At 49.5% G+C, this 25,572-nt stretch overlaps 2 protein-coding genes across 6 annotated transcripts in view; one reads left to right on the top strand and one right to left on the bottom strand.

Moving 5' to 3' along the window:
- The window catches only part of LOC136299965 (S-adenosyl-L-methionine-dependent tRNA 4-demethylwyosine synthase TYW1-like), a 94,631-nt gene extending 75,481 nt beyond the window's left edge, over positions 1-19,150 (bottom strand). Inside the window, exons 1-8 of one of the 5 annotated variants that reach the window (XM_066202012.1) lie at positions 19,126-19,150; positions 17,333-17,499; positions 16,555-16,695; positions 15,914-16,015; positions 14,855-15,049; positions 13,242-13,523; positions 12,263-12,370; positions 1,614-1,722 (exon numbers count right to left, since the gene is read on the bottom strand). In XM_066202012.1, coding sequence (XP_066058109.1) covers positions 1,614-1,722; positions 12,263-12,370; positions 13,242-13,523; positions 14,855-15,049; positions 15,914-16,015; positions 16,555-16,695; positions 17,333-17,467 — 1,072 coding nt within the window. In that variant the 5' untranslated portion in view covers positions 17,468-17,499; positions 19,126-19,150. Of the gene's footprint in view, positions 1-1,613; positions 1,723-12,262; positions 12,371-13,241; positions 13,524-14,854; positions 15,050-15,913; positions 16,016-16,554; positions 16,696-17,332; positions 17,500-19,015; positions 19,104-19,125 lie in introns of those variants that run through there. The other 4 variants (XM_066202011.1, XM_066202008.1, XM_066202009.1 and 1 more) reach the window with 4 other exon arrangements.
- Positions 19,151-19,207: 57 nt separating this feature from the next.
- On the top strand, positions 19,208-25,369 carry SBDS (SBDS ribosome maturation factor). Its single transcript, XM_066202211.1, has 5 exons — positions 19,208-19,367; positions 20,082-20,211; positions 21,445-21,645; positions 22,197-22,361; positions 22,983-25,369. The coding sequence occupies exons 1-5, from the start codon at positions 19,240-19,242 to the stop codon at positions 23,109-23,111; spliced, it is 753 nt and encodes a 250-aa protein (XP_066058308.1). The 5' UTR covers positions 19,208-19,239; the 3' UTR covers positions 23,112-25,369.
- The last annotated feature ends 203 nt before the right edge of the window (positions 25,370-25,572 follow it).

Genomic DNA, 25,572 nt, shown 5'->3' with positions numbered 1-25,572 from the left:
CCATCAGGAGGAGGCAAAGTCTCTGCCACTCCTTGCTGAGCCCTTGGGTCATTTCTCACACAGTTAACGAATGGCTCTTTGCTTTCCAGCTGTGCCAAGGCTGATGCAAACCCAGTGACCAAAGCTGGCATCCACAGGCTGGGCAGAACACTCCAGGCACTGCAAAGCTCAGGCCAAAGAGCAGCCGGGCCCTGGGAGCAGCAGGGCTGGGGTGCACAGCTGGACCTGCCACACTCCAGAGCTCAGCTCTCACTGACACTGGGGCATTCTCAGGAGCTTCAGGAGAGAGCTCAGGGAAGTGGGGCAGTCCCCATGCCTGAAGTGCCAAATAAATGTGAGGAGGTGGCACCTGAGGTCATGCTTCAGTGCTGAACACGGGGGTGGTGGTGGTGGTTGAACTTGATGATCTTAAAGACCTTTTCCAACCTTAACAGCGTCATTATAATACTGATTTAGCAGCAAACCAAGCACACTCCACCTCAAGAGAGAAAAGAAATCAGACTAAACTCCCTTTAGTCTCCATGTGAGCAGCAAAAGGAAGCTCCCATCATCTCCTCCTGGCTCTGACACACCCAGCTGAGGCCCTTGAACTGCAGGGCTCAGACTGGCTCTCTTAATGCTGGTCCTTTGTTTTAAAAAAAGACATTAAATCCACACCAACTGCTCTCATTGGAGAGCTGCTGATCTAAACATCTAGTGGATGGTTAAAATTAGTTTGAACTACTTCCTTTTCTGGAAACAGTGTTTTAGCAACAAATCAGAGTCTGAAACGGAGATAAAAGCAAGGGGATAAGATGCAAAACAGATGCAAAGCTGATCTTCAGATATTCCGTGACAAACCTACACCGTGTGAGCTGCAGAGTATGTGACCACTGGCACCTCTCTCAAGCTGCCCCAGCAGGTACATCAAACCCTGGGGGCTCCAGGCACTACATGAGGAGCCAGGAGAGTACCCTGGGGGCATCGGGAAGAGCATTCCCAGCAAGTCAGGGAGTGATCCTGCCCCTCTGCTCAGAGTGAGGTGAGGCACCTCTGCAGTGCAGTGTCCAGTGCTGGGCTCCACAGCTCAAGAAAGGCCAGGAGCTATTGGAGAGGGTCCAGTGGAGGCCACAAGGATGGGGTCTGGAGCATCTCCCTGGTCAGGAGAGACTGTGGGAGCTGGGCCAGGTCAGTCTGGAGAAGGGCAGGCTGAGAAGGATCCCATCAATCCATAAAATATCCCCAAGGGGTATCAGAGGATGGTGCCAGTGACAGGATGAGGAGCAACGGCCATGAACTAAACCACAAAAAATTCCACCTCCACATGAGGAAGCACCTCTTCCCACAGAATGGCAGAGCTCTGGAAGAGCTGCCCAGGGCAGGCCCAGAGTCTCCCTCTACGGCCACATCCCAAACCCCCTCAGACACACTCCTGTGCCACCTGTTCTGGGGGACCCTGCCTTGGTGCTGTTGGTCTGGGTGATCTCCAGAGGCCCTTCCAGCCCCAGCCATTCCAGGTGTCCTGTCTGTGTTTTGGGCCTGCCATGAGGGCCCAGGGCAGCCCCTTCACACACAGAGCTCCTCTCCCACTGCTCTGTTCCAAGCCAGCACCAAGATTCTGAGCTGTGCCCCACCTTGTTTTGTGAGTGCCTCCCTCAGGGCCGGGGTGATCATCTCTCTCCTCTCAGCCTCCTCCTTCCTCCCAGCTCCAGCAGCTGCTTCCTCCAGCTCCTGCTCTCTCTGCTGGAAGACAGGGAATTACAGCCAGTTAGAGCCAGGCATCACCTCAAACACCGGGGCACAGCCACACACCTGCTGGACTGAGCTGAGCCAAGTGCCACACAGAAATTCCTGCTTCCCCGTAATCCTGCATCTCATCCCTCTTCCCATCAGTGACTTAGGACAGTAAACTGGAAAAGGAACACCCCCCAGCACACCAGATTTGTCCCACTGACACAGCAATAAAATTCCCAAGGATATTTTAACAGCCGGGGTGTGAAATCTCATCCAAGAGTGATTCCAGGTTTTAAGCCCAAGTGTTTCATGAGCGCACAATAACCTCCCAATAACCAAACCAGTGTGTGCCTGCAGTGCCAGTGCTTGGGAGAGGTCAAGGAGAACCCCCAGGAGTTCACAGAGCAGAGGAGCCCTGAAGCAGCAGCCACTTGCACCACCAAAATTCAGCCACAACAAAGGCCTGCAGGAAAAGGCTGCTCCCCCTGCCCCACAGCCCCCTCCAGCAGCAGCCCATGGAAGTCTGGCTTCCAGCTACTTCCACACACAGCTAAGCCCCGGGCAGCAGTTCCAGATACTGGCATAAAGTCACAGGCAGGAGATGCAAACCCTGGCACGTAACAAGTGGTGACTCCCCTGCTGTGAGTGTCACTGCTGAGACTTTATGGGTATTTATTGTTTCATGTCTGCACAAAGAAGCATCAAAGTGGAAATAATTACTTAGATATTTCATGCAACTTGTAATCTGTCAGTCCTTTATGGCTTTTATTGAAGGAGTTATGGATAAACAACAAACAAAAACCAGCAGAGGACATTTTGTCTTGACAACACTGAGGCTATTTCACATCCAAGCCTCTTTCGTGCCAAAGCCATGGAAAAGTTAATGGAAATGCTCCCAGTTTGAGTTTCCCCACCAACTGTCAGTTTCACTAAGGAAACCAGCACTTCTGACTCGCCAAAGTGCTCTTCACAAACAGGGAGAGGAGTCTGGCTGCTCCTGCACATAAACAGACTGGTTCTGACCTGAGCAACATCACAGAAAACAAAAGGTGCCTCCAAAGAAAAATAAATTTAAATATTAAATCCCACACACACACAGAGGTTCAAGTACAAAACAGAGCTCCTAATAAACACTTGAGAAGGAAATAGGAGAGTAAAACATTCAGGGACAGAGATTATTACCTTCCCCACTCATTTTGGATAAAACTGTGCTCACAGTCTCAGGGATGTAGTTCAGAAACGTATTTTTCAACAATCAGTACCACAACACGGTCCTTTCTGAAGGAGAAAGCTGTATCCACCTTCTACTTCCTTCAACTCAGCTTCCTGAGCCTTTAGGCAGAACTTCATTGGCTTCTGTAACTCATCAAAACTCCCCTGGAAGCCCACATCTAATAATTAATTGTCATTTTGTGGGTTTTAAAGCTCATTTCTTGAGCCTTGATCTTAATTTATCAGCAAGACTCTTCGACAGTAAAATATTAATATTGCTGGGAAAGCCTCATGCATAAGGAAGGAAGGAGAAAATAGATAAAAACTTCATCTTCCAAGTGTTAAATAAAGAGCTTGTCCTGCCACAAGCCATCACTTAACCCAGGCCCCAGGCAAGGCCGTACCTTAGCACACACTGAGAACTGGGCTGGAGGCAGGAGGCCTTGCCCATGGCAGGGGAGTGGAACTGGGAGAGCTTTAAGGTCCTTTCCCACCGAAATTATTCCCTGCTCCTGTGATTTGGGAGCCCCTCGAAGTCCTGAGCAGGATTTAAATGCGGATCCCTCCCTTCCTCCCACGGTCACCACAGGCCTGTGCTCGACCATCTCAGGCCAGGTCAATCCTCCCACAAGAACTAAATCTCCACTATGGAGCATACCCCAACATTAAAAATGCAGCTATTGATTTAATTACAAATGAGAGACCCCATCCAAGAGAGCCTCCAAACACAGACAAAGTCCTTCTGCATGGAAAACATTTGCATTTCTACCTCCCTGTCACTGCAACACCTGAGAAAAGCAACTCAACAGAACAACATCCAATTCCTTCCTGGCAGGGCAGAAATACAGTTCATTTTCCCCTCACAGAGAGGATCACAATTCTCCCTGCCCACACCCTGATGTGAGAGCCTGTAAACAAAACCCTGCTTTGTTTTTCTCTGCCCTGCAATACCTGACCTGTTCACTTTGGCAGGGTATTGGCTGCACATCCTCCTAGTGGGAAATGGAATTCACTGCACAGGGATTTTTACTTATTTGCTTAATAAACCTTTCAGATCTGTTATTGAGGGTTGGAGAGGAGGGGAAAAAAGTTAAATTTGCACAGAGCAAACTTCTCCAGTTGTGGTTATTCGGTAGAAAGCCCTGCAGTAAATCCAAGGCAAATCACTGTCTTTCCATAACAAATCAAGCAGGCAGTGACAAGAGCCAGCTTTTCAGGCCTTTCACTGCCAAAAACTGGAGGTGCAGCTCACAAAGGAGTGGGCCCAGAGATGAGGGAAACCTCTGGATACACCCCAGTTCCTTGGAAGGCTCAGCACAGCTCTGCTGCAGGCTGGAGGGGTGTGGTTGTCAATAAAGGCAGAACCTCAGGTATGATCCTCTTCTCTGCAGCTGAGGGGAAAAGGAATCCCTTCCCTTTCCCTCTCATACAGGCAGCACAACAGGCAGAGGCAGCACATTCCCAAGGCAAGGAAAACACACAGCTTCCATGGACCAAGAGCTCCTGACACAAGTGAGGGTCTCAGCATTCCCTGCCCCAGGACAAATCCCAGTGCTAGTGTTTCAAAGGCCTTCCTCTAAACCCGCCTTCCAAACCCAGCCCCAGCCACCCCCAAAGGTGAACACCAGGATGTACTACTGCCACTTGTCATCCTCTCTCAAGTGCTCTCTCCAGGATGTCCAGGTGACATCCCTGTGTTTCCTACTTTATCCATCAAACACTCTTCAAACTGATCATGCAGGGGGGAGAAAAATAAAAAAGGCAGCGAATCTCCACACAAAGGCTGAGAAAGCTGGGGCTGCTCAGCTTAGGGAAGAGGAGGTTGTGTGGAAACCTCCCAGCACTTCCCAGGGTCTGGAGGGGCTACAGGGAAGCCAGAAAGGGACCCTGCAACAGGAACTGGAGTGACAGGATAAGAAATAACAGGTTCAACCTGACAGAGGGGAACTTAGGGTTAGATATTAAGGAGAAACTCTTTCCTGTGAGGGTGGGCAGGCCCTGGCACAGGGTGCCCAGAGAAGCTGTGGCTGCCCCTGGATCCCTGGCAGTGTCCAGGGCCAGGCTGGACGGGCTTGGAGCAGCCTGGGATAGTGAAAGGTGTCCCTGCCCATGGAACAAGATGAGCTTTAAGGTCCCTTCAAACCCAAACCATTCTGTGATTCCCTAAATTAATTCAGCACTTTTACCCTCGTGGCTCTATTTACTAATGTGCCATGGCAGGGGGAAAAAAGCTCCCCCAAAAGCTTTTACTCTCAGAAAAGAAATTACACCCAATTATGACTCAACTTTCCTGTTTAACCTCCCAGTGGTCAGACAAAGGGAACCCCTGGCCTTGCCATGATTTACAGCCCCATCCATCTACAAGCTCCAGGACCTTTTCCCAAATGAAAAGCACAAGCATTAAGCAAACAGAAACACACCAGGGCTGGAGCCAGCACTAACAGAACAGTACTGAGGAAACACTGGCCAGGCTGTCAGGAAAAGCTGCCTGGCAGCAAGAAGGATTAGCAACACTTCCCCAGAGGCTGTGGAATGAACTATTAAAGTTCATGAATTACATGAACGAGAGTTAAAGTTCACGGAGGAGCAGAGCTCTGGAAACAATGCCCCACGGGCAGCAAGACAGCCAGCAATGCTGGCAGCTTCTCCCCTCACTCAGCCTCATGCGGCAGGGGCATCTCTTGACAGCAACCACATGAGGATTTGGGGAGCTGATAGGACATCAGGCTGCCCACAGGAATGGCACTCCCTTCCCTACAAAACAACCTTCCCAGAAGGCTGAAACACATGGGGAAAAGGGGACAGGGGACTCCACAAAGACACCTCTGAACACAAGCAGAGGGTGCACTGTGGGGACTGTCCTCCTGCAGGAACACAGCTGTGGCTGTCACAATTCAGCTGTGACAGACAGAGACAGAGCTGCAACTTGCTGAGCCCAGGGATGAACACCCTGTCAATCCCACAGCACCCCAGCCCTCGCTGCTGTCAGTCACCAGCAGAGACGGCCTGGAGCTCCTGCAGCAGAGAGGAGAACTGAGAACTCAGAGTGAGCAAGCTGTGAACCAGCAAACAGCCCAACAGACGGAAAATCTTATTAAAAACAGCTGTCAGAGTCTACATAATCACAGGCTACACACCCACCCCAGCACGGCCCAGTGAAGCACAAACAGTTGAGAGCAGCACAAGGAGTTGGGATGGGAAAGGCGCAATGGCAGCACCTGGCCATGACTGAAACATCAGCTGCCCGGGGCAGAAGGGAAAATTGGGGCAGGTGCTCTCAAGAAGTGGCCCTAAAGTCACAGAATCATAGAATGAATTGGGAGGGACCCTAAAGCTCACCCCCTGCCATGGGCAGGGACACCTTCCACTGTCCCAGGCTGCTCCAAGCCCCAGGGTCCAGCCTGGCCTTGGGCACTGCCAGGGATCCAGGGGCAGCCACAGCTGCTCTGGGCACCCTGTGCCAGGGCCTGCCCTCCCTCCCAGGGAACAATTCCTGCCCAATATCCCATCTAATCCTGCCCCCTGGCAGTGGGAAGCCATTCCCTGTGTCCTGGCACTCCATCCTCCTTGTAGGTTCCCTTCAAATCGGGGAAAGTCTCTGAGAAGTTCTGACTGATACCATAAAAACCCCAAATTCAGAAACAGGACTTTTTTCTCCCAATGTAAAAACCCCCGTGAATTTTAAATAAGAAGGTGAAACCCTGATCTCCCTCCCTACATTGTAGGATAACAGAAGGTCCCTGGTGTTATCCTGAAGCAGCAGCTCCCAGCTCCCACATAAACAGAAAAACAGACCTGCAGCTCCATCCTCACAGAGGGAATTTTCCACTTCCTTTTTCTGAAAAGTCAGTGCTGAGATTTCTGGACATTTACAGCAGCATTTTAAATCCCAAACTCCTGCAGACAAGCAGTGACAGGAGCTTATGCTGCCATCCAAGTGCATCAGCCTGAAAGGGCACTGAGCATCTTCCATGAAATTCAGAGGCAAAAATGATCCCACCAACGTCATTTTCTTGTAGGTTCAACATCAGCCCAAATCCTCAAGGACAAGAAACCTCCCAGGTCACAACTTTCCAATGCATCTGCTGTTCAGAGTGCTGCACTGAGCTCCAGCAGCACTGCTCTGCTGTAGGGCAGCTTTTACAAGGTGCTGCTGAAGCAACAGCTCCAACTCACACACTGCTGAGGGACCCTGCCAGAGTTTGTTTTATTTGGGAGACTTCCTTGGACAAGCCAGGAAGAAGATTGATTTTCAAGGGCACCAAAGGAGTCAAAACTAACAATGTGTCTGTGTCCACCCAAAAGGGACTACTTATACTTGAAAACCGAGCCATATTTTCACATATTATTTATTTCTCCTGTGCTACAAAAATCCCAACTGAAACTCAGTTAACACAGTTTAACAAGTGTCCAAAATGCCCAAATCTAAACCAGTAATATTTTCCATTTAGTCTCCTCTGCTCTCTCACACGCAGAGCAGGCAGCATACATCCTTCCACACTCTTGCCACCTTTTGCAGATTCTTTTTTAAATGGCTCTGTAGAGAATTCCCCACTCCATTTCCTTCTTTTCCATGGAGTTCAGGACAAAAAGAACATTTCATTTCAACAGCAATTTTTCAAGTGGTCAAAAAAACCACAGAATCCTGGAAGGGCTGGAAGGGACCTTAAAACCCATCCAGTGCCACCCCTGCCATGGGCAGGGACACCTCCCACTGTCCCAGGCTGCTCCAAGCCCCAGTGTCCAGCCTGGCCTTGGGCACTGCCAGGGATCCAGGGGCAGCCACAGCTGCTCTGGGCACCCTGAGCCAGGGCCTGCCCACCCTCCCAGGGAACAATTCCTGCCCAATCTCCCATCCATCCCTGCCCCCTGGCTGTGGGAAGCCATTCCCTGTGTCCTGTCCCTCCATCCCTTGTCCCCAGCCCCTCTCCAGCTCTCCTGGAGCCCCTTTAGGCCCTGGAAGGAGCTCTGAGCTCTTCCTGGAGCCTTCTCCTCTCCATGTGACCACCCTCAGCTCTCCCAGCCTGGCTCCAGAGCAGAGGGGCTCTGCTGCATTGATTTGTAGAATTTGGGAAAGTCTGCTCAAATCCATCATTAGACAGGCAGGAAACTTAAAAAATGCACAACAAAAAGAAAACCACCTGAGAAATGCAGCACAAAGTTGGTGAAAAATGGTGAGCAGGAGGGCTGTGCTGCTTTAGGGTCAGTCCTGACCATCTCCACCAAAGGATGAGGTCAGGAAAATGCTGTAAATAAACACTCAGAGCTCTTAAAAGCCTTTACGAAGGAGGTCACTTCCACAACACATGTAACCTGTAACAGAGGTTACATTAAAGGTATTTTGGGGGTATAGCCTCAAGATCTCTTGTAATTTTGTTCAGCAATTGTAATCCTTTCCATTACCCAGGGTTTAGAGAAACGAGATTTGAACCCAGGATAGAAGAGTGACAAATGGCAAATCCTGCTGTTAATGACAGAAGCAGTCCCCAAGAAGTTAAATTAAATTTCTTAAAGCTCATTTTAAAATGTAGGCTTACACTGAATTCTGAGCCAGAGCAGCACAGGTCAGAATCTAGCCCAGAGCAGCTGCTGCAGATAAAGGCACATTTTTCATGAAGGAATCCTTCACCCATTAAAACCCATTCAGCACTAAAGGCTGAAGTTCTTGGAGCTGTCCACATCAGTTTTAACTGAAAGTTACATACCCCAATTTTGTTCCATTTGATTAACAGGTCACTGACTATTCTCTCCTCCTTTAAAAATTCCTAGCTGTAGCACGAAGTTGTACATGACCCTTGGTCTGTAAACCTTAGGCCTTAAATATCTCATTGCCTACTGCCCCACTCCAAGCAAACCCAGCTTCCTTAAGAGTTCCTTAACACGGAGCCTGCAAGGTTTGGGTTTCCACAGCAGTCCCAGGCTCGAAGGGCTCCCAGGAAATGGTGGAAGGAGTGGGATTTACATGGCTAACCCAGGGTGACTTTTCAGGGAGCAGTGCCAAAGGGGCCCAGGGATACAGAGGGACACAAACAAACACTCTGGGGCAGCATTTGGTTCCTGGAAACTCTCGCTGTGTTCCCAATCACTCCCCTCTCTCTCTTTACATTGCAAATGAGTCTGTCAGCATCATTACACTGCTTGTTGTAGAAAACATAAGCATCAATCTTAAAATTCTGTCAACAAAATACGCTCATTTGATTGCTTCCAAACCCACCAAACAAGGAGCGAAGATATTATTATTGCTATTACTCATGCCTGAAGTTTATAAATGTGAAGGTTAATAAAGTCACTCCATTCCCTGGGAATGAGTGTAGATGGATCTGTCATCTACAGATCTGTCATCTTTCAGCTGATCTCTCAGCTGAGAGAGATAATCCACATTAAGAACTGGTGTCCCTGTGGTTAATGGCACCTTGCAGGCCACAAACACCATCAGAGTTCACTTTCCCTTACAAATCCACATCGGGGAGGAACTTGACAGGACAGGCAAAGTGTACCACAACTGCAAAACTCCAAAGTCCACCTCGTGCTTAAATGCATTAAAAACCATCAGCACATATTTTGAGATTTGGTAAACTCATGTGGAATTTGCTGTTAGATCAGCTACCAGTTAATATAGTTAAATATATATCCAGTATCTACCCAACCTTGTGTCAGTTTGGGCTCAGACTCTGTGCAGAAAGCACCATCACCATGAATTGTGTAACCTCACACTTAGGAGCTCTTTAAAAATCCGTCTCTTCTCTAACTCAGTCTGTAATAGCTATAATTCAACCCAGCAAAGAGGTTCTGGCATTCCCCTGGAACTCTTGAATCCATCTGACTGGTCCAAGTGGCTGCAGGAATCCAGTACCTGCCTCAAGCCCTTTGACAGTACTTTACAAACCTGCAGAATATGGGGGGGAAAGCTGTAAGACAAACCTCAGCCTTGACTTCCATCAAGGCAAACAACAAAAGACAAATGAAAATTTAATTAAGATCACAAACAGAGAAGTGAGCAAGCATTTATTAGATCCCATTACCTCCACAGCCTCACTGCCATCCCAGAAAAGGCAAGACAATAAGGAATTCTGACTATCTGTGCCTGAGCAGCTGCCTTACCTGCTAGCGAGTCTCACAAGAGCCAATCCATTTTCAAATTAACTACCATGCATAAGGCAAAACTCGCTGTTCCACATCCCATAGGCAGAGGGGTGAATACCCAACACTAAGAGAGCCCTTAGAACTCCTGCTGGAAAGTGTCAGGCATATTCCAGGCCCAAGGAACTCTGAGAAGGAAGAACTTTCTGTGGTATAACCCTGAAGATACTCAAGTTTCTCTCAGGCCTGCTCATCTGTGTGCGACCAGATCAGATCCCAAAGCCCAGAGCACGTGGCTGTGCGGGCAAGAAGTCCTGCAAGACAACAGGCTAGCTCAGGGTAAAACAACAGTCACACCCATTTTACACAGTTCAGCATTCCCACAGAGGGAAAATGGCTAAAATGGCCAAAGGGAAAACTTCCTGGCACAGGAGACCTCTCAGTGCAGACTCAGAGCCTACAAAGCGGACAGGACTTCAACAGAGGTGCCCTTATGCTCACTCAGAGTGAGCTCTCAGGCCCACACCAACACCTGCTCCCTCAGGATTTCATCCTCTGCAGGAGGGCAGTGTTAAACTCTCACAGCAGAACAGCTCTGCCAGCTAGCTCCTCCAAGGAAAAGGCTCAAAGGAACAACACCTGCAGGTTCCAGCTCCAGGTGAGTGAGTGTCTGTGCTCAGACAGCATTTGCCCCTCAGATCAGGGTGGCACTTGGGTCACAGCCACCGCAACCTGATCTGCACAGTCACAGTAGAACACAAGCACATCCAACACCCAGGCCTCTCCCTGCTCCAGCGGAGCACCAGGAAGGCTGAGGAGAAAGCCGTTTGGATCCTGCCTCAGCCAAGGCACAGACAGCAGTGAACTTCCCCTGCCTGTGTGCAAACACACACCACGCTGACCTCAGCACTGACTTCTTCCAGTGAACGGCAGGAGTATTTTATTGCTGTGCTCACTTTTTATTTGTAAACTGGCCTGTGATATGTGGCTTTCCTGGATTACACTGCTCCTCGATCATGATGTTGCTATATTCCGTCAGTCACGGAAAGCTCAATGCCCAGTTCTTCACACGACTGCTGGCTGCCACCACTGCCCCGGCAGGGCTGGAGCACCGCCCAGGAGCTGCTGCAGCACCCGCCGTTTCCTTTTGGCCGCTGACCTCTAGCGGTGAGCGTGGGAGAGAGCAGACAGGAACAATGTTCCCCTTTCTCCCTCCAAAGGGAAGCCAGAAGGTAACCCAGCCCTCCCTCACGAGCTGCAGGGCACAGGCCAACCGCAGCCCCAGGACAGCCCTCCCACAGCAGCCGGCCTTGCCCCATCACTGGAGCTCCTCTCCTCACAGAGCTGGTTACAAACAGCAGTGTCTGATTTACCTCCTTCCCCTCCCTAAGGGGAGGAACAGAGATCCCCATGCTCCCCTTATGAGCTCCTGCCCTCCAAGCACACACCCTCCCGAGGCCAGCAGTGCCACCTCAGCACAGACACCGAGGACACTGCTGTATTTTCAGAGTCACAGAGCAGTTTGGATTGGTAGGGACCTCAGAGATCATCTCATTCCACAGGCAAGGACACCTTCCACTATCCCAGGCTGCTCCAGGCCACGTCCAACCTGGCCTTGGGCACTGCCAGGGATCCAAGGGGCAGTCACAGCTTCTCTGGGCACCCTGTGGCAGGGCCCCATTCTGGGAGAGAGCTGTGAGAAGCCCCGCAGTGCAGACACAGCCAGGGTAAGGAAGGTGTAATTACAGAGAGGTCAGTTTGGTGAGAAGGGCATGGACAGCAGCCCAAGTGTGCACAAGCAATGACAGCACAATGCAAAGGTCACTGAGTGAAGGGGGTCAGCAGATGGGCTCAGAGCACATCACAGGCCACCCCTACCCACCCTGACCAACAAGTGCTCGGCCAACAAAGAGCAGGGAGCACAGCAAGGCCCTGCAGCTGCTCCCTGTCCCTGGTCCTTTGTGTGAGTGAGGTGAGCGTGACACATCCCAGCTCAGACTGAGCACAGGAAAGGGACACCAACAGAACCACTGGGAACACAGCCAGCAAGAGCCTGGGATGGAGAGGAACTGGGGCCGTGTGACAGCCCCAACACACTCCAAAGATGTTCTTTTTAGGGACAGGTTCTTCAATAGTTCATATTTTACTCTCCCTCTAACCAAACCCTACAGATTCAAATCCAGCCAGTTACATTTTAATCAATCCAGCTGCTCAGTGACCAAGGCCTGACCATTCCATACCCCCCTAACAGCAGTACCTTTGCTTTCCTCATGTGGCCCATGATATTGCCAAGATCTTCAACATCGATGACAGAATCTGTGCCTCCAGCTTCCTCCTCACTACTGGTTTCAAACAATTCCTCTGCCTGTGGGAGAGACCAGAGAAAAAAAATTAAGAATTTATCTCACTGTTAAATGTAAGATTAAGCTAACCAGTGAAATGAGCTCTCCTCATCAGTAAAGACCACTGAAAACAGGCCATAGCCGACCAAAAAAACCTGCAGGATGAATATGGAACCCTGAACCCCTTTAAACCCAAGTGTCTTTCTGCCAGCAAGATTTACTCCTCCTGCTCTGCAGCAGCCAGCACTCCCAAACCCGGCCAGAAGAACCACTTATTTTCCTATAAAATTCAACCCAGCAATAACTTCCAAACCACAGTAAATGGCTCGAGGGAAGATTAAAGTGCCATAGCAGCTCTGGGTCTTTCACTGGAGAGCAATAGGGAGGATTTCTTAGTCAAAATCTGCAATCAATGAACACTCTGGAAGAGAGAAATGATTACAGACAGACACACAAAGGACATCCAGGGCTTGCTCAGGTAACACACACCAGCTGCCTCTGGAAAACCCTGAAATGCAGGCAGACAGGTGAGCTTCACCGGGTTGAAGTGGAAGCAGGTTAATGACTCACAGGGAACCGAAGAGAGGTCCCCTTGGCCTTGGGACAAGGCAAAGGCTCTGCTGAGAACTCAGCCTGGCTCCCTGGAGCATCGGACCCAGCCAGGAGCAAGACTCCCTCATCACACAAATGCCCTCGGGCCTGGGTCCATCACTAATTCTTTAGTCTTTCTTTCGGATGGCTCATTCTACTTGTTATTGCCACGGGATCTCAGCTCTCTTCTCCCCCTGCTCCAAAACAAGTATCAGGCTCCCACAGCAGCCCTCTGGTCTGCAGGAGGAAGGGGAGAAGTCAAACAGTCTAAATAAAATAAGGCCTCAAGGATTTCGGATGTACCTCAGTATTCTCATGTTCTGATGTCCCATGTTCATGGTCTGAGCTTTCCTTGCTCTGCTTTCCTGAAGATTTGCACTTCCCTTTCTTGCACTTCCCACTGCAGGGCTTCTTTTCACCTTTGCAGAGCACCTGGAGCCGAGTCAGGAATTTGGTTTTCCAGGCCTCAAAGTCAGCCTCGATGCTGCCATGCTTGCTCTGGGTCACATTGCAGTCCCCCTCAGCCCGAGTCATGATCCTGCTGGCACTGAGCATCCACAGCCATCTGTCCATCCTCCTTCCAACCTAGGGCAGGAGGAAAGGTTGGAAAGGAAATTAAACCAGGGCCAAGTGCAAGCAGCCAACCAGAAAAGCAAGGATCAGCCCTGGGAAGAGCCAGGGAGCTGCATGGCAGAGACCTGGGGAGTCCCTCTCACGTGCTGGCTCAGCACAGACACAAGGCAGCCTGAACAGCACCACACTCCCCCAGACTCCGTTAGAAAATCCCTCTGCCATCCCTGGGCTCTGGGAACAGACTGCTCTGTCTGGTGCTTGTTGGTCAGAAAGGTCACAAGTGACACACGGCCCCAGCTCTGAACACAACTTGTGACAAGAGATGCCGTTTTTCTGGGTGACGTGAGAGCCAGGCAGAGACACTGCCACAGTTCACATCAGGGAATAAAGCTAAAACCCACATCACAAACAGGAGTCAAGTTTAAAAGGCAGCAACAGCTTACAGTGCTGTGCCCTCAGGTGATTGCAGAAAACTTTCCAAGGTGAGAAATGAACTCAGTAAGGATTTACCAAATGCGTCACCACACTTTCCAATGCCTGTGGGACTCATTTCCCATTTGAAATCCAATTTCTTCAAAGCTGAACTGCCCAGGTGGCCAAGAAGGCCAATGGCACTGGCCTGTACCAGCAACGGTGTGGCAGCAAGACCAGGGCAGTGACTGTCCCTCTGCACTGGCACTGCTGAGGCAGCTCTAATCCTGGGGGCAGTTTTGGGCCCCTCACCCCAAGAAAGACATTGAGGGGCTGGAACGTGACCAAGGAAGGGAACAGAGCTGGGAAGGGGCTGGAGCCCCAGGAGCAGCTGAGGGAGCTGGGAAAGGGGCTGAGCCTGGAGAAAAGGAGGCTCAGGGGGGACCTTGTGGCTCTGCACAACTCCCTGACAGGAGGGGACAGCCGGGGGGGGTCGGGCTCTGCTCCCAGGGAACAGGGACAGGAGGAGAAGGAACGGCCTCAGGCTGGGCCAGGGGAAGCTCAGGGTGGATATTGAGGAAAATTCCTCCACCCATGGAAAGGGTGGCCAGGCACTGGAAGGGGCTGCCCAGGGAGGTCTGGAGTCCCCATCCCCAGAAGTGCTCAGGGAAGGCCTGATCGTGGCACTCAGCACTCTGGGCTGGGGACAAGGTGGGGATCAGGCACAGGGTAGGTTCAGTGATCTTGGAGGTTTTTTCCAAGCACAATGGCTCTGAGACTCTGCCCACACCCTGAACCCAGTGCCTCATCCAGTCAGCACAACAGCTGCAATCCCCCCCACACACCACCAGCTTCATTCAGGTTTGAAGCACTTCATGCAGCTGTGGCTCTCAAGGAGCAGGAGCCAAGCAGGGAGCTCGAGGGACACTCACTGTGTTGTAGTGATCCACATAGGCCGAGTTTCCCAGGCCGAACACGGCATATCTCAGGCCCTGCAGGAAGCTTTTCCCAACACGGAAATCATTGGCTGCCTCTTCCAGCCACTTGCAGAACCAGGCTGCGCTCTCCGGGGGCTGCCCCTCGGTGTAGGTGGCCACCAGGAACACACAGATGCTCCTGCTGCTTGTCTGGTCACATAAACAGGACAAGAGAAAGAGGAAAAAAAAAATCACTGCATTTTCCAGAACTTTCTTTTAAAGGAAAGAGTTACCACACCCAGGCAGCTGGGAGAAATCAAAAGATAAGGCTGTCTCCTGTTGGGGTGGGGTGGTGCAGGTGACAATCCCAAGGGTGCTGAACAATCTGCACAGCACCTTAAATTAGCAGAGGGAGGTCAAGCCGAACAGGGACATAGTGACAGAACAAAACTGGACATCCAGGCCCATCAGCAGCTTCTTGACCCAACTCCTTCAGCAGGGAAGTGCCCCATGGATAAATATTTCAAACTCCTCAACCTCACATTTACAGGTGTGTTATGGGCAGTATCAAATGCTGGCAATTCATACTGAAACCCAAAGGAATTCCCAGCACGCAGTTCCCACCAAAACTTTTTGTTATGACTAATTAAAACTCTCAAGTAGCAATATCAATATTCACAGAAGAAAAACCCATCAAGGATTACTCCACATAAATACACCTCACAAGCAGTTTCTAACTTAAAAGCCTGCGAGGGCTGCAGAGGCATCACCACCTTCCTGTTCTGGTTCTGGGCACCTGGGGCAGCCACTCTCACCCAGCTCACCCCTGAGCTACAGAACTGGCTCATACGGAGTCACTGTCACAGCAAAACATCCAACTGGTGCTTTGAAATTCTCAAAATGTATATATTTTCTGCTGAGGGCTGATGGACTACATTTGCACAGGTAGGGAAGCAATTCAACACAAAGATTTGGGGATTTCCAGAACAACAGGAGAGAAATACAAGAGGGAAACTGCCTTGACAACCCCAGAAAAAAACTTGTACTTACTACTGGTGTTTATGCCATACCCACCTCCTCTACTAAACCATCTTCTGGATCATAGTCTCCCATGTTAATAACTTCCACAGGCAAATTAAGGGAAGTAACAGCTTCAGCCAGAGTTTTGGCAAATCTCTGAACAAAGAAACATAGGAAGTTATCAATTACTTCAAGCCACATAAGCCCTGTTGTGCTCAGCCACAAGACTTCTCCCAGCACAGGAAGAATAATGACACAGGAAGCCTGGACACTGGCACTGCAATTCCTCACATTAAAACTAAAATGGAGTATACTGGCTGAGAGTTACAACGTTATAATGACTAATCACTTCACAGTTACACACATAAATTACATTTCTTCTTGAGAAAGCACCAAAAACCGCACTTCCCTCTACGAAGCCTTCCTAGAAAATTAAAATAATGGTGCAAAGAGTGAACTTTTAGCTTTATAATCAATCTCTACTGCACACCTTGCTTAAAGGGAGGAGGAAAATTGTTATTTTCATTTAATTTTTCACTCCTCTTGCATGTTGGGCAATGACTGTAACAAGCTAATGAATATGCTGATGAAACCCCAGATCCGCACCCAGGGCAGTGTTTTAAGGCAAGTGACGTCCTCAGATCCCAACAATATTTCAAAGCAATTTCACAAATGTGCAATAAAAGTACAGATACCTTTGCTGTGCCAGTCTGAGAGCCATAGAAAATCTTCACTCCAGCAACATGGACTTCCTGTGCTTGAGGAAGGGCACATCCATTTCCCAGCTTGTCTGCTGTTCCCTCGGGGGAAGAGGGATTCCCATGGGATTTCTCACCCTATGAAACAAGAGCTGTGTCACATGCAGTTCCTTCTCCAAGAGCTGTCAAAGCAAGAGCATTTCAAATTCAAATCTTGGGGCCACTGTCAGCAACAGTCAAAGCTTTTTGGTAGCTCTCACACCCAGACAAACACAGCAGGACCTGTTTTCCTGACCTAGGCCATGCTACAATACCCACCTGTCTGGGAGGTAACAGGACCCAGCTGAAGCTCCCAAGTCCTGCAGCAGACCTTTACTCACCTGCACCAAGAGGTTTCCAATTCCTGAATGGGCTAATTCCCTCCCATCCCAAAACCAACCCAACCCTGTCATTAGCACCATGAAAACATGAAGGTGCAAACATTGGGCACAAGTAGAGTGGTGTGTGACAGAGTGACTCAGGAAGACACATTCTCCCAGGAACACTGTGACGAGTGTCCTGCTGAGCTCTGTCCCAATGTCAGAGCAACAAGAGCATTTAGTGACCCACAGACACAAAAAATCCAGGCTGAGGATCATAACCAGATAAACAAACTGTATCTGAGATTTGCAATACCCTCAGCAGGCCCATGGCAGGTGCCTTTATCCAGTAACTACTCACTTCCACCCAGGTTTTTGGGGTCTTCTCAGGGAGAAGGGCTGACAGGCTCAGTTACCTTCCTGTTGGTTCTGGTGGTGGTGAACTGAATGACAATCCAAAGGCTGATCCCAAAAGCAACAGCAGAATAGATGTAAAATCTGTGCAGCCATATGGACACCAGGCAAGTATGGAAGTAGCTCCACGTATCCATTGAGACATCTAAATCTGGAATGTCACAGATTCCTACAGAGTGAATATGGAATGAGCATACACAAAATAATCACACAGTACCCACAGCCTCACATCATTAGCTATTGCCCAGGCTTTGCAGATAACAGCTTCTGGGTAAAGACAAGGCACTAAAATTTAATCAAGAAGCCTTCATCTCCTCAGGTGTGTCAGCTGAGCTCCAAGCTAGCATTCCACACTGTGCTGTATGTACAGTCAGAGGGAAATTCTTGAGTTTTTTCTTGATAGGGCAGCTCTGTTACAAGGAAAAGCAGAAAATACTTGTGCTCTCAAGTACCAGAAAGGAAAAAGTGCTTGTGAAACATCCAGTGATCATACTGGCTTTAGTTTTACACAAACCCAACAAATGCAGCTTTCTGGAATGAGAAAGCTCCAGTCCAAAGGAGAAATCACCTGCACAGAACCCTCTGCTGAACACAACCCTGGCTTACACACATTAGATGTCACACTGATTCAAGGGCAGACTGAAACATGGATTCAATTGGAAATACTTTCACAGAATTCTATGATGCAAGTGAAGTTTGACTTGGAACCACTGAGATGTTTCAGGTTGGTTCAGAACATCCAGGGCACAGTAAGCCATGGTACGGCCAGGAATGCACCTACGTGGTGTCTGGGAATATCTATTTCATATGGAATAATCAGGCACTCCAAAAAGGCTCGTTTGTGATACTTATTGACTAAGAAACACAGCTGACACCCTCCTACTGTCATCTGCAGCTTGGATCTTGTTTTTGCAGCTATCAGTTGAGAGCACACAATCTAAGTATTTCCGAGAGGCTGGAAACTCATACTGGTTGTTACTCAAATTACCAGAACAAAGGCTTAAGGGATGCCCTTCACCCCTCCAGCAGGATCACTGAGACTTACGAAAGAGAAGAGCCAAAAGCACTTGCCCAGAGTTCCCAGTTTTACCCAAACCAGCTAGAGGGATCCCCTTAACCTCTATACAGTTTCCTCAAATGCAATAGACGCTACATATATTCAGGAGAATTTTAGCTCCAAAACAGGCACACACACTCGCTATTATCCCCTACATAAGTACACCCCCCTTATGGTTATCACTCCCACACGCACACCCGTCACCCCCGCGGTTATTGCTCCTCTGACGATTAATGCCCCTCTCTCCCCCAAATACTGCTCACGTTTATTACCCCACTTCCCCCGCCTCTCACGCTTACCATCCCGCCATCCTCACAGTCATCAAACACCCCCCACCTCAGAGTTACCCTCCCCGTACCCCACTCCTGGTTAATAAATACCCCCACGGTCGTTACCCTCACCTCCCTCCACAGCACCCTCTCACAATTATAACCGCACTCACACGCGGTTATGATCTCCCCCCTCACGGTTATTCGCCCATACACACATCACTACCCCACAAACACGGTTATTTATATCTCCCCTCACGGTTATTCGCCCATACACACAGTTATTACCCCACAAACCCAGTTATTATATACCCCCCCACGATGATCACCCCCACGGCCACAGTTATTACAGTTATTACCCCACAGACACGGTTTTCCTGTTCCCCCCATCACGGCGCTCTCTCTCTCTCCCTCACACACACAGAGCCATCTCCCCGTCCCCTCCCGGCTCCCCCATCCCGGCACTGACCCCGCTCCCCGCCCGGCTCCCTCACGCCGCCATGCGCCGCTCCCGCCCCTTCCGCCCGTGCCGGAGCGGCCGCCATTCACTGCCGGGCCGGGGGCGGAGCGGGCGGCCGCCGCCATGTCCATCTTCACCCCCACCAACCAGATCCGCCTCACGAATGTGGCCGTGGTGCGGGCACGGCGCGCCGGGAAGCGCTTCGAGATTGCCTGTTACCGCAATAAGGTCATGGGCTGGCGCAGCGGAGCGTGAGTGCCCGGGGAGCCGGCGGGGAAGCGCCTCGGGCCCGGCGCGGGGCCCGGGGAAAGGCCCGTGTGGGGACCCGGGCTGAGGGGGTCGGACCCGGGCGCCCTGTGTGGGGACTCGGTGGGGGCGCGGGAGGGGAGCCCGTGTGAGCAGCGGGAGGGGCCCGGGGTGTGGGAGTGCGAGACCCGGCTGCCCCGGGCCCTGGATCTGACCCCCGAAGGAGGCGTGGGGCCCGTCACCGGAGCACTGTGCCCGTGCCTGGGCAGCGACCCCTCTGCGCTGGAGGGTTCCGGCTGTGCTGACTGAGCCCGGGGCGGCGGGAGCTGTTTCTCATCGCTGAACACAGCTGTGCTCCTGGCATTGCTGCTTTGCTGGAGAGGGGCTTTCGACAAGGCATGGAGTGCCACGACAAGGGGCGGTGGTTTCAAACTGAAACCATATTCAGGAAGTGGTTTCAAACTTTCCACCTCAGAGGACAGGGATGGATAGGTGGGATATTGGGAAGGAATTGTTCCCTGGGAGGGTGGGCAGGCCCTGGCACAGGGTGCCCAGAGCAGCTGTGGCTGCCCCTGGATCCCTGGCAGTGCCCAAGGCCAGGCTGGACACTGGGGCTTGGAGCAGCCTGGGACAGTGGGAGGTGTCCCTTTCATGGCAGGGGTGGCACTGGCACCATTCTGGGATTATTCTGAGTTTTCTACATTTGTCTCAATCTCTAGGGAGAAGGATCTCGATGAGGTCCTGCAGACACACACGGTGTTTGTCAATGTCTCCAAAGGCCAGGTGGCAAAGAAGGAAGATCTGGTTAAAGCATTTGGGACAGATGACCAAACAGAAATCTGTAAGATGGTAGGTTTCACACACTTTGCTTTATAAAAGGTGTGAGAAGATTTAGTCACACACTTAGGTCAGTTTGTACTGAAGGGTTTGTAGAATGCTGCTATAGGTGATAGGGTTGTTTGTTAATAAATGGGTAAAAAAGGTGCAGTAGCTCTGTTTTATAGTTTTAAATTTGGTATATGCATGTGGGTGGAAAGAATTCTAACACACAACTTGCATGCACTGATGTGTCTGGATACAACCAGCACTTAAGAGTTCCTCACATAAGGTAAGATATTAAGAATGCAGAGAAAGCAAGGGGATAGTTGCTTACTTTGGAGAGTTCACTTAGGTGTTAGTAACAGATCTAATTTCTTAGTCCTTACTGGTGGGATACAAACTGTGGACTTGCTGTGGGTGATAAGATTTCAGTAAATTTCTTGAGTTAGCAGAGCCCTGGCAGCCAGGAGGGACATCCCTCTCCTGGGGTCACCAGGCCCATCATCACTGGGTGGGCCAGGGAAGGGATTGTCCTGCTCTGGGCTGGGGTGGCCTCACCTCCAATGCTGGGGAAGTTTTGGGTGCAGCAATGTAAAAAAGATCTAAAGCTGTCAGAGTCCAAAGAAAGCTACAAAGAAGGTGAAGGGCCTGGAGGGGCCATGCAGGGAGCAGCTGAGGACACTTGGTCAGCCTGAGGAGACTGAGGTCAGCCCTCATCAGGGTCTGCAGCTCCTCCCAAGGGCCAGCTCTGATCTCTGCTCTATGTGACAGGGACAGGGCCCAGGGAGTAGCTGGAGCTGTACCAGGGCGGGTTTAGGTTGGATTTTAGGGAAAGGTTCTTCCCCCAGAGGGTGCTGGGCAGTGACCAGGCTCCCCAGGGAACAGGCACGGCCCTGAGGAGCTCCAGGACCATTTTTGGACACCACTCCCAGGGATGCACAGGGTGGGATTTTGGGGTGCCTGTGCAGGGCCAGGTGTTGGGCCGAATGATCCCCTGGGGGTCCTTTCCAACTCAAGATATTCTGTGATTCTTGAAGTCTGTGCTTCTCTCGCTGCAGATTAGTGTTTCTGTGGTGAGTGTTTTTTTGTCTGAAGCCTTTCCAATGCTGTTTATTGTAATGATTCACATTATTAAGTTGATTATTGTTTGCTGCACTTCAGGTCTCACCCAACCTTCCAAGCAGCTGTCAAATTTAATAAAGTTACTCGACTTGTCACTGTTCGAATCCGCAGTGTTCGTTAAGCGATTTCTCTGTTTTACAGATTTTATCCAAAGGGGAGCTGCAGGTGTCGGACAAGGAGCGGCACACGCAGCTGGAGCAGATGTTCCGAGACATCGCCACCATCGTGGCCGACAAGTGCGTGAACCCCGAGACAAAGCGGCCCTACACAGTGATCCTCATCGAAAGGGCCATGAAGGACATTCACTACTCTGTCAAACCCAACAAGAGCACAAAGCAGCAGGTGAGTTTCCTGCCGTATCAGCTCCTGCTCCGAGGTGGTGCCATCCAGTGTAATTCCTCAGGCCTCGGCCACAGAGGGACCAGCAGAGCCCCAGGATCTGAGACCCGCACAGGGATTACTCAGCCGTCTGGCAGCTGAGGGTTGGAGAGAAGCAGATCCTGAAATTCAGGCAATTAGCTAAGAATTCAGGGAAGGGAGAAAAAAAGGAAAAAAACCAACAGTGAACAGAACACTTAGAACAGAAATAAAAGGTTTATGATTTATGCTAATTGAGGTGGTATATCAGGTTTGCATCTGAGCCACGTGGGTTGGTGCTGTTTTGCAGTATAGCTATTTAATTTTGTTTCAGACAGCTTTTAAGTGTTCAAAGTGATCACAAACAACAAGAAGTCTGCCTTTTCTTGGTAATGTGTCAAAAGAGCATGATAGCAACCTCCCTGCAGCAGAGTAGCACTGAGAGATGGCTCTGATGCTGGAGAAAAGGTTCAAGGTTTGGATCTGGGTGCTGAGTTTTAAGCAAGTGTGTAAATGCTCTTTTTCTTGTCCAACAGGCCCTGGAAGTGATCAGGCAGCTGAAGGAGACCATGCAGATTGAACGTGCTCACATGAGGCTGAGGTTTATCCTGCCAGCAAAGGAGGGCAAGAAACTGAAAGAGAAGCTCAAGCCACTGATTAAAGTTACTGAGAGTGAAGACTTCCAGGAACAGCTGGAAATTGTAAGCAAAAAGCAGTCCCTGGGGTTCAGGTTTTATTTGAGCTACACATGTTTTACTAGATTAATTCATAGATAGAAGTTGCTTAGATAAACTGCAGGCTTACCAGAGATGCTGAATCAGCTGCAGTTGTGAATTTTTAATTTCACACAATCCTAGTGTTGTGGGCATGGAGGCAGCCTTGGTATCCAGAAGTTTCTGCTCCAAGCTGAGGAGTGCACAGTGCAATTCCTCTTAGCAGTAATGGTCCTGCAACACTGATACATTTCTCTCATATGTGGAATGTTACTGTTATTAATTTGGTGGCTTAGGTCTGGATTTTAAGAGTGGTTAATTTTTTTTTTTTTAAGTTGGTGTGTGGTGAAGCAAAATTTGGTATTAAAATCTTCATACGAACAGATTAGAATCCAGCAGTCCCAACTGGCAAAAGCTGTTTCCAGCATGGGAAACTGGAACTGTAGAGCTCTGTGGAAAGATTGCTGCCAGACAGAGCTTGCCAACTCTTCAGATTCCTCCTCAGTAACTAACCAGGATTGTTTTAATGAAAGTGAATGTTAGGCCTTGGGTAGGGGCTGATGAAATTCAAACATTCTTGGCTGACTGCTGAAATGTGGAACATTCCAGGTGTGCCTTATTGACCCAGGCTGCTTCAGGGAGATTGACGAGCTGATCCGCAGCGAGACCAAAGGGAAAGGATCCCTGGAAGTGCTCAGTCTGAAGGACGTGGAGGAAGGAGATGAAAAGCTTGAGTAACAAAACCTTCCTGCAGCAGATCTGCTTCAGCAACCTCCCCACAGTGACTGGTGTAGCCACTCTTCTGTTAGGCCTTCATGGTTTTTTCCAATCTCTTGCTGCCAAATATTTTCTGACACTAATCCTTTGGGATTTTTCCATGCAGTGTGGGTTGGGTTTTTTTTATCATTTTACACTTGCTTGGTTTACAGATGTCTTTGCCTGTAAGAAGATTTTGTGTCAGAGTTGCACTAATAAGGACTGAGCTAGGGTGTGGTAGGAGGTTACTCTGGCTTTGCTTTAGTTTCAGGGTTGCTGTTGAGAGTATTTGAGTGATTTGGTGCCAATTGTTTGTACCTTCAGGTTATCAGTGTTGAGTGAGAGATTGTAGTGGTCACTGAGGAGTGGCTTTGTGTGTGAGGAGTGGGACTTCAAGAAAAGAGAGCTGCATTTTCACTTCTAAACAGGTGCAAAGTGTGGATCATGTCTAAAAATCAGTCTTTTGGCAGTATGAAAACTGATTTAGACTTCCGTAATTGGCTGCTTGATAATTAAAGTAATTCAAAGGACCATTCATAAAGAATTCCTTCACTGGCTATAACAGCACTTGCTGACATAGAGATGATGTTCTCCAAATAACTTATTTGTAGAATATATTTAGCTACATTAATAAAAACAAATTATCATCTATTTATATAATTATAGATGCAGAGAGAAATAAGATACTTATTTTTGTTAATAGTAGAGGAGATATCCCTGGCTGTGGCAATGCTTTTGTAGGCTGAGGGAGTAGCCTGTGCTTGGGAGCTGCTGCTTTCACATGATAAAATGAATCTCAAACAGGCAGTGGTGGCCTCTGGCCATGGAGCCAGACAGGCTTTTGTTGGACAGTAATTCCCAGCAGGAATTGTTTGTGCATGCCCCTTTGCTTTTTAGTGCAACAGGACAATTCTGGCAGCTGTCCTTTATCCTCTGTCCTTTTTTTTGCTGCTCTCTAATCCATGCACAGAATTTCCAGCCAGCTCCTGAGGCATGGGATATAGTTCTTGCTAATTCTGTTAAATCTTGCTGCAGCTGTGTTAAACAAATGATTGGAAGTTGAACCGGGGTATTTCAAAGAAAAGGGGAAGAGAGGACAACAACAGGCAAAGGAGATGCTAAAAATACAAACCACCAGGCAAAGCAGATATGGTTCAGTGACTAAAAGCTAAATCAGCAGGAATTTGAGGAGCCTTTAATATGACATTCCTGTTTCTTTGCAGATAGCAGGCAGCAGGTGAGGAGCTGTGGGCCAGCCAGGGAGATGTCTCCCACGTGAGCGTTGCTGTTGCCTTCCAGAGACGCCCCCTTTATGCGACAGTTAAATAGAGCTGGGTGCTGCTGACCTTTCCTCTGCACCTTTAACTCATTGTGAATTTCCTGGAATTTCATCAGGGAGAGTGGAGATCAGCTGGAGGAGGGGAGGTTTGGCATGTGAGGTGGCTGCAGGGCTGGAGACTCAGTCCAAGGCTGCCCCTTGGGAGTGGATTTCTGCAGAAGCCAATTTGTGTGCACTCGTGCAAAGCCAGGATCAATTCCTTCAGCAGTATTTTGGGAGGATCTGCCTCTCTAGAGCCTGAGTTTTGCTGAGGGCAGGTGAAACAGATTCTTGAACCACTTTATCCATTTTAAAATGCTTTGTTTGTTCCCAGGGGTATAAATGCTGCCTAGGAAATGCAGGGGGATAGTGACGGGATACGCCATGCGGACAGGGCTCAGTGTGGAGCGCTCTGTGTGCACAGCCAGCTCCCCCTGGGTACCACCCTGGGCTGCTGCCTCCACGTGCCCCGCTCTGCAGGCACACTTTGGGAAGAGCTGAAGATGATCATGTTGATATTTAGCTTGTCACTGGCAATTAGCCCTAACATGCAATTCATAAATATGCAAATGAGGTGCTGAGCAAGAGCCTCAGAGGATATATTGTGTCAGTCAAACCTGATTTCACAATTCTTTGATTTCTTGGTTTGCTGTGTTTTACACCTTGAGCACAACAGGATGGCAGCAGGTTAAAGATCTGGAGTTCCAGAACCTGAATCTAAGCTGATTCATGAGCTTGGTGCTAGGAAGGCAATTTCTTTATAAAGTCTTTTTCTGCAAATCCAAACATTAAGGATTTTCTCTGGTAGAGGGTGCTTGAGTTTATTTATGGACAAATAAAGATACGTGCTGGCATTTCTTGTTATGTTTGTAGTTCAGCAAGAACATATGGTGAGCATCAGAATAAAGCTCAGGATTGGTAACTGGTTTGTCTTTGCCCATTCCAACAAGAGCATAACTCCCTGCACAACCATTTCCTGGCTGGTTAACTGGAATTTCCAAATAGGTGGGCATTTAAATAAGCTGGCAGCTTCAGGAGAGCACTGCTGGTGTGTTTGGGTGCACATGCACGTGTGTTTGCCCTGAAATTGTCCTGTTCCTAGTGGGGCTCAGAATAGTCCCTGAC

The sequence above is a fragment of the Chamaea fasciata genome, unplaced genomic scaffold (assembly GCF_029207755.1).
Source record: "Chamaea fasciata isolate MVZ Bird 193981 ecotype frontalis unplaced genomic scaffold, bChaFas1.0.hap1 SCAF_21, whole genome shotgun sequence".
NCBI lineage: Eukaryota > Metazoa > Chordata > Aves > Passeriformes > Sylviidae > Chamaea > Chamaea fasciata.
The sequence above is the reverse complement of the archived record's forward strand: the minus strand, read 5'-3'. Positions and strand labels throughout refer to the sequence as shown.